This window comes from Heteronotia binoei, chromosome 5 (assembly GCF_032191835.1).
Source record: "Heteronotia binoei isolate CCM8104 ecotype False Entrance Well chromosome 5, APGP_CSIRO_Hbin_v1, whole genome shotgun sequence".
In the NCBI taxonomy this organism is placed as follows: domain Eukaryota; kingdom Metazoa; phylum Chordata; class Lepidosauria; order Squamata; family Gekkonidae; genus Heteronotia; species Heteronotia binoei.
The window spans coordinates 37,936,893-37,944,391 of record NC_083227.1 but is presented as its reverse complement, the minus strand read 5'-3'; the positions used below and the strand labels follow the sequence as shown (position 1 = coordinate 37,944,391).

General features: G+C 43.6%; 1 protein-coding gene across 1 annotated transcript; it reads left to right on the top strand.

Annotated features, from left to right (window-relative positions):
* Positions 1-1,579: 1,579 nt before the first annotated feature.
* On the top strand, positions 1,580-6,870 carry LOC132571960 (C-type lectin domain family 2 member D-like). The gene is made up of 3 exons (XM_060238753.1): positions 1,580-1,696; positions 3,960-4,066; positions 6,687-6,870. Exons 1-3 carry the CDS (start codon positions 1,694-1,696, stop codon positions 6,868-6,870), a joined length of 294 nt encoding a protein of 97 aa, XP_060094736.1. The 5' UTR covers positions 1,580-1,693.
* The last annotated feature ends 629 nt before the right edge of the window (positions 6,871-7,499 follow it).

The window sequence follows — 7,499 nt, the reverse complement described above, 5'->3', positions numbered from 1 at the left end:
GCAGCATATTATTGATAAGTGATCTTGACGGTGTTTCTGAACACAACAGAGTTTCAGATTTTATGGTTTTATGCATTTAAATACAAAACCACAAAACAGGCTGTTTTCAGTAGCATGCACAGAATTAATAAGAAGAATTAACCAGCTGCTTCCTTGTTAACTATTTCACTTCAGTTCAAAAAACAGTTTGATAGTTGGTTCCTGACTGGGGTTCTACTGCCTGGTTATCACAACTAATGCCAAGCTGTGAATTCTCACCCTTCCTTTTCAATGGACCCTATGAGGAATGTGCACAAACTGAAAAACAAACTGCGGTTCGAGCACGAACTGGGCTGTTTGGTCCTTGGTTCATTTGGTTTGTTTTTGTGGTTCATTTTTCGAGACAGTCTGGCACCAATTTGATCAATTCCTAAGCAATGCTGGGGGTGGACTTCTGAGAGCCCTAGAAACACCCATAGCAGTTGTCCAGAGTTTGATTGGCAGCTTTGGGAGCCAATCACAGGGCTCCCATTCTGCACTATGGAAGTTGGCACCTTGATTCAGCTGCTTTCATTTTGCAGCATAAAGAGAAGAGTTAGTTGTCCTGAGACCTGAATCTGAGCTTTCCTGGGGCCACCTGCTTTGGGGCAGGGGGGGCTATAACTCAGACACTCCAAATCTTGTCTTCACTAAATTTGGAGGGCAGGTGGAGGATAGACTGCTGAAGACTCCCAGTGAGTTTGGCGTCTCTAACTCGTGACCTGTTCTACAGCTCCCAAATCAATCAAATGAACCACGAACCAACACAAACCACAATTTTCCTAGTTCGTGCCCATCTCTAGTCCCTACCCATCCCTAGCAGCTCCCCAGATCAGAACAGTATTGTTATACTGTTTAAATACAAGTTATGACCCGCCAAAAATGGGTGTCAAATGTTGTCTGAGAAGACGTATTTGTCCCTCTTGTTTCCTGGATAGGTGCTGTCCTCCTCCTTGTGAAGACTTAGTTACAGGGATTGGCTCTCCTAGGTCTTCCAGGGCCTATGTGAAGAGCGGAGGGATCCCACACTCCATGGCTGAATTCCTTCCACTCTCCTGGCATAAAGTGCCTCCCTCCCACCCCAAATATTGAAGAGAGTGCATATGAGGAATTGCCTGGTCAGGAAAGGCAGCACAAGCTTCTTCCCTACCTGGCACCTTTGCACTTTACGCATACAATCAGCTAGTGGGCTTGAGATCCTGGCTACAGAACAACTTCCAAACACTGCGGATCTGAATTCCTCGTGGCTTAAAAGCAAATACTTGCTTCAGAATCATTGTTTTTATTTGTCATTTATATTCACACCCAAAGTTATTTAGAGAACAATCCTAAACAGGTATATTCTGAATTCTACAGTTTATTCAATGGGGTTTACTCCCAGGGAAGTGTCTTTAGGATTGCACTGTTAATCTGCTAAAATTAATCTGCCTAAATTTAAATCAAGCAGACAGTCCTGTTTAATGTTGTTTTCTTACTTGTAGTTCCGAACAAACCAGCAGCTGGCAAATCACCAACTAGCTCATGTTTATTATATATCGTTTCATGCCCTAAAAGCTGGGTTGGGTTTGAAGGAAAGTGCTACTATTTCTCCAGCACTGAAGGGACCTGGGACTTCAGCCAAAGGCAGTGCTCGTCAAATGGTGCTTCACTAGCTTCAATAGACACTCAACAGGAGATGGTAAGACAGGTGGTCATGCTGCATAGTATAGAAATGATTGACATGTGCATGGCGGTTAGACAGTGTTGAGATTATCACAAATAATTTTCTGTATACTGATGATGTTGGGCTTGCTCTCCCTTCTGGCCACCCAGTTTTGCCACACTAGGATTTGGAATAGAGGTGAATCTGGACAAGAGTGAACCAGTGATGTGGTTGAGGTTTGTGATACAAGGAGAAGGTTGGGCCTCCTCTGGTTACTTTATACCTTTCAGCTGCTAGTGAATTCATTGCTGTTCCTGAAACTCCTAGTTTTTTGCAGTGGGCAGGGAGAGTGTTTTATCAGCTTCGGTAAGTCATGTTAGAAACAGCGACGTAATTCCTGCCCTTGTTAGCTCAGAACTGGACTACTGTAAACACACCTTCTCTAGGGCAGCCCTGATGACTGTTTTGGAAGCTACATGTAGTGCAACATGCAATAGAACAAAGTAGGAGTCTAGTGCACCTTTAAGACCAACAAAGTTTTATTCAGAATGTAAGCTTTTGTGCGCTCCAAGCACACTTCATCAGACGAGAAATCAGGTAAAGGGAACTGGGCAATTTATAGCTGGTAAGCAGTGGTTTAGAATGCAAAATGGTACAAATTTAAGATCCAATGACAGAATAGCAAAATTAACAAATTGAGCAAACCTTTGATCTGGGTAGCATGAGCATGCGAAAGCAATAAAACAGTAATATGTCAAAATGTGAGAATGTCTGTCAATCACTCTATTATATAAACCTGGGTCAAAAAGAGAGCATGCAGTATTACACCACCCACTAATAGATGCTGGGATCATGTTGAAGCAGTGCTCCCAGCCTTTGCACTGGCTACTATGATGTAACCTGCCTTGAGCCTGTCCCATGGGAAGGGCAGGCTAAAGATTGAATTAAATAAATAAATAAATAATTCTGGGCACAGACTGTAGGTATAGTTTTTACACATAGAACCTTTACAGTTAAGTCTTATAGTTACACCCTTCTAAGTCCAGTGGGCTTAGAAGTCAGAGGGCCTAGTATTGGGATATTTGGTTAGTGCAGCAGGGTTTGCTCAGTCATAGAAGTGTGATATTGCATGCAGTAAAATAAATCTCCCAAGAAGTACATTGCAAAAAGTAGATTCAGTTCACCTTCTTGTAGCAATCAAAAGGAGAGAGAGAAGTCTAATCTAAAGAGTATTTTCCCTGTCACAAATGGCCAATTAAATCCCACATTATATATAAGGCATTGTTTTTACAGAAGAAGAAGAAGAAGAAGAAGAAGATATTGGATTTATATCCCGCCCTCCACTCCGAAGAGTCTCAGAGCGGCTCACAATCTCCTTTACCTTCCTCCCCCACAACAGACACCCTGTGAGGTGGGTGGGGCTGGAGAGGGCTCTCACAGCAGCTGCCCTTTCAAGGACAACTTCTGCCAGAGCTATGGCTGACCCAAGGCCATTCCAGCAGGTGCAAGTGGAGGCGTGGGGAATCAAACCCGGTTCTCCCAGATAAGAGTCCGCACACTTAAGTTGTGTGACTCCATGAGAAGCCATGTGTAGAATGGAAGAGAACGAAGAACACAGAGAGAAGAGGAGTTAAGGGGCAGTGTTAAAGCAAAGAGAGACATCCAATTCAACAACACCTATACACACATAGAGTGATATAGTGTCCCCACCCCCACCAATATCCAGGCATGCTGAGTGGCCTACTCCTACACTCAGAAGGGTATACAGCTATGACATCTATGACACCTCGGATACCTGTATTGTAACCTACACTACGCACTGTACCATTCATGCCTCATAATTTGATTGTTCATTGATTATTTTATGGTTTTATGATTTTATTGTTGGATTTTACTGTCTTATTGTGTTTGTGATCCGCCCTGAGCCCATTATGGGGAAGGGTGGACTATAAATCTACTAAATAAATAAATATAACTCTCCTGAAGATTGTACTGTTAATCACTTAGGACCCACGTACTTCAGAGATAGGTACCTTCTTTACCATATTTCCCCTCCTCAATCCCAACAAAATCCCACACTTGCTTCCTTCCTCTCCAATGCAGCAAGGTGAGCTACATTAGGTCATGATTCACTGGGTTCTTTGCTGCTCTCTTGCAGTTCTTTGACTATTCTGGTTGTGTCTCTGTGAAGCCACCTTATACAAAAGAGGCCTGAGATTGTTAACAGTATCTGAAATGCAAAATCTTGATTACAATAGATTTGAAAACTAAGATATTTGCATTTTATTTACATTCAAAGGAATTCATGTTGCGTTATAAGACCGCTTCTGATCATTGGTTCAGCCTTCGGAGGGAGGGAGAAAGACAGGCCTGGAAATGGACAAATGGTTCCATTTTCAGCAACTGGTAAGTGCCGGTCCTTCCTTTCTAAAGTTCTTATAGCAGAGACAGCCTTTTTATTTTAAAGTGCACTCCCCTCCCAAAAAAGAATATGCACAAAAAGTTTCCCCACCTATTTGTATCGCTAAGGGCTTAGATTCTGATTACTATGGACCTGTCTTTCCTGTACGACAAAAAGACTGGTAAAGGTAAAAGTAGTCCTCTGTCCAAGCACCTGGTTGTTACTGACCCATGGGGTGACATCACATCAGGACATTTTCACGGCAGACTTTTTTACAGGGTGGTTTGCCATTGCCTTCCCCAGTCATCTATACTTTATACCCAGCAAGCTGGGTACTCATTTACCAACCTTGGAAGGATGGAATGCTGAGTCAACCTTGAGCCGGCTACTTGAACCCAGCTTGTAATATGCCTTAATATTGTAGACAACCCCATGGCTGGTCCTGAGTTACTGAGAAACAGGTGTTTTCTATCTGAGGACAGCCTTCCCTGTTGCTACTGTGGTTGCCAATACAGGGCAATAGCAACATGCTTTCAAATGGCAAGTTTCTACCTAGTTTTTCCGCCTCACTACCTTAGTAGTGACCTCCCATGCCATCAAGGCTTTTAAAGGTTTTTTCTAAAGCCTTATATCATTATACCAATCTTTGGATCAGATTTTCTGAATTCCCAGCTTTCAGTTTTAAAAAATTAAGTCTCAAGCTGCTCTCATTGCAGAAACGTGCCTTTCCCCTTTATATCTCTGCAACAAAACAGAGTAGAGACTTTTGTTTTTCAAACTGAAAGATGGGAATTCAGAGAACCTGATACACTGTAATATACAAGTGATGGTTTTTTATAAATCCTTTGGTGTCTGTGAGAAGAATGGCCATTGCAGAGAAAATGGCTGCCATGCGAGTGGGACTAGGGATTCAGTTACTTTCTTCTGCTAGGAGGGGTTTTTGCTCTGAGCTCCTCTAGAGTAAGATTCCTTCCTTAGAACAAAGTTTGAGACTAGTAGCACCTTTCAGTCTAAGAAAGTTTTATTCAAGTTGTAACTTTCACATGTAAGCACTTCTTGAATAAAACTTTGTTGGTTTTAGAGGTGCCACTGGACTCAAACTTTGTTCTGCTGCTTGAGACCGACATGGCTACCTGCCTGATTCCTTCCTTAAACACAAACAGGCCTCATTTTGGGCAGGAGCTCACAAGAGCTCTGGAACCTCTAAATTTTATCGTGCGCTTTCTTTCTTGCCCTTCTCCCAAATTATTGCTTCTGGGCTCCATCATTCAAACTCTGTAAGAATTTTGCTGAATTCTAAGATTTGACAAACTATCTAATATTTTCCCTCACAGAAAATGGGAAAATAACCAAAACATATAAAGCCGACAGATGGAAATTTTCATTATGCCACTGTGGTCACGTAGGAGGAAGTAATTTAAAAAGTATAATGGGAGTAAGGTTTTATTATGACATAATTCAAGAAGCATTTTAAGGTAGATGCTTATCTCTCTCTCGGCTTGGCTTCGCGAACGAAGATTTAAGAAGGGTGCAATAGTCCACGTCTGCTGCAGGCTCGCTGGTGGCTGACAAGACCAATGCGGGACAGGCAGATCCGGCCACAGTGGCTGCAGGGAAAAGTCTGATTTAGGGTTGGTGCTGTAGCAGTGCGATTCTTCCTCAATCTCCTTTTGTCCTCAAGACCAGCTATGCGTGCGTTCTCAAAGGAAGAGACAGCCTGGTGGATGGTGTGCCTCCATGCTTTGCGATCCGAGGCTAGGTCAGACCACTGGTGATGGTTGATGCGACAGGTGCCAAGGGATTTCTTCAAGGAGTCCTTGTACCTCTTCTTTGGTGCCCCTCTATTTCAATGGCCGGTGGAGAGTTCGCCATACAGGGCAATCTTGGGAAGGCGGTGGTTTTCCATCCTAGAAATATGCCCTGCCCACCGCAGCTGCGTCTTCAGCAGCAGTGCCTCCATGCTGGTAACCTCCGCCCGCTTGAGGACTTCAGTGTTGGTCACAAAGTCACTCCAGTGGATGTTGAGGATGGTGCGAAGGCAGCGCTGATGAAAGCGCTCGAGGAGTCGCAGGTGATGACAGTATAAAACCCACGATTCGGAGCCGTAGATGAGGGTTGTCATCACAACCGCTTTGTAAACATTGATCTTTGTGCCTTTTTTCAGATGCTTGTTGCTCCACACTCTTTTGTGCAGTCGGCCAAATGCACGGTTTGCCTTTGCCAGCCTGTTGTCAATCTCCTTGTCGATCTTGGCATCTGAGGAGATGATGCACCCCAGGTAGCTGAACTGCTGGACTGTCTTCAGAACTGATTCACCCACAGTGATGCAGGGAGGGTGATAATCTTCCTGGGGTGCAGGCTGGTGGAGAACTTCTGTCTTCTTCAGACTAACTTCTAGGCCAAATAGCTTGGCAGCCTCTGCAAAGCAGGACGTCATATGCTGCAGAGCTGATACCGAGTGGGAGATGCAGATGAGTTGTGCTAATGAGTGCCAGCACCTCTTTTTCTACAAAATGACCCTTGCCAAGACTCCTCATTTTGCAAAAGAAAATATTCAGATGCAACCACTGATTATCACACCTCATGTCAAAAGAAGACATTGACTCTCTTCTGTTCTTATTGCAGGTTTAACATTAGTGCCAAAGGCTTTTGTGCTTACTTGGGTGACCAAGGGGCCTTTTCAGCGCGATGTGACACACTACGAAACTGGATATGCAGCAAATCGCTTCTGGATCTTCCCACCAACACGTCATCACTGGAGAGTGGTTACCAATTAATGAAGATGAACTGCTCAGTTCCAGAGAGCTAGCAGAAAGAGGGAGGCAGATGAAGAAAAGGTCCAAATCTTATGCAGCCCAGTGGCGCAGAGTGGTAAAGCTGCAGACACCATTTACATGTCTGCTCCTTCTTCAGCTGAACTTTACATCAAAATGGCCATTAAAACCAACTCTACTGAGATCGAATGGGATGGAAGGTAGCATAGTATGGGCCAATCTTGGCGGGTTGCAGAAACTAAGCAGGGATCATGAAGGAAGACTATGCAGAGATAGGCAATAGCAAACCACCTCTACTTAATCACTTGCCTTGAAAGCCCCTTGCTGGGGTTACTCACCATGTGTTGGTTGTGACCTGACAACATTTACATACATATGTACTCTGAGATGGAAAGCACAGGGTGGGACAGAGGCAAAGACATTATCACACACTTCCACTACTCAGACTGGCCTTTTCTATATTTTCCATGGACCATGTTTTCCATGCATTAGAAAGTTTTTAACTGTTTTTAAGCACTGTTTTAAAATTCTGTCTTATGATCTGTTGTCTTCTTTCTGTAACCCACACCTCATAGGACTATTTACTGAGTCTTTCTGTAACCCACACCTCATAGGACTATTTACTGAGTCTTTCTGTAACCCACACCTCATAGGACTATTTACT

Excerpts from the sequence above, each read along its gene's own strand:
- LOC132571960 (XM_060238753.1), top strand. Across the intron at positions 4,067-6,686 it reads GGTTCCATTTTCAGCAACTG|GTTTAACATTAGTGCCAAAG; the intron begins GTAAGTGCCGGT and ends TTCTTATTGCAG.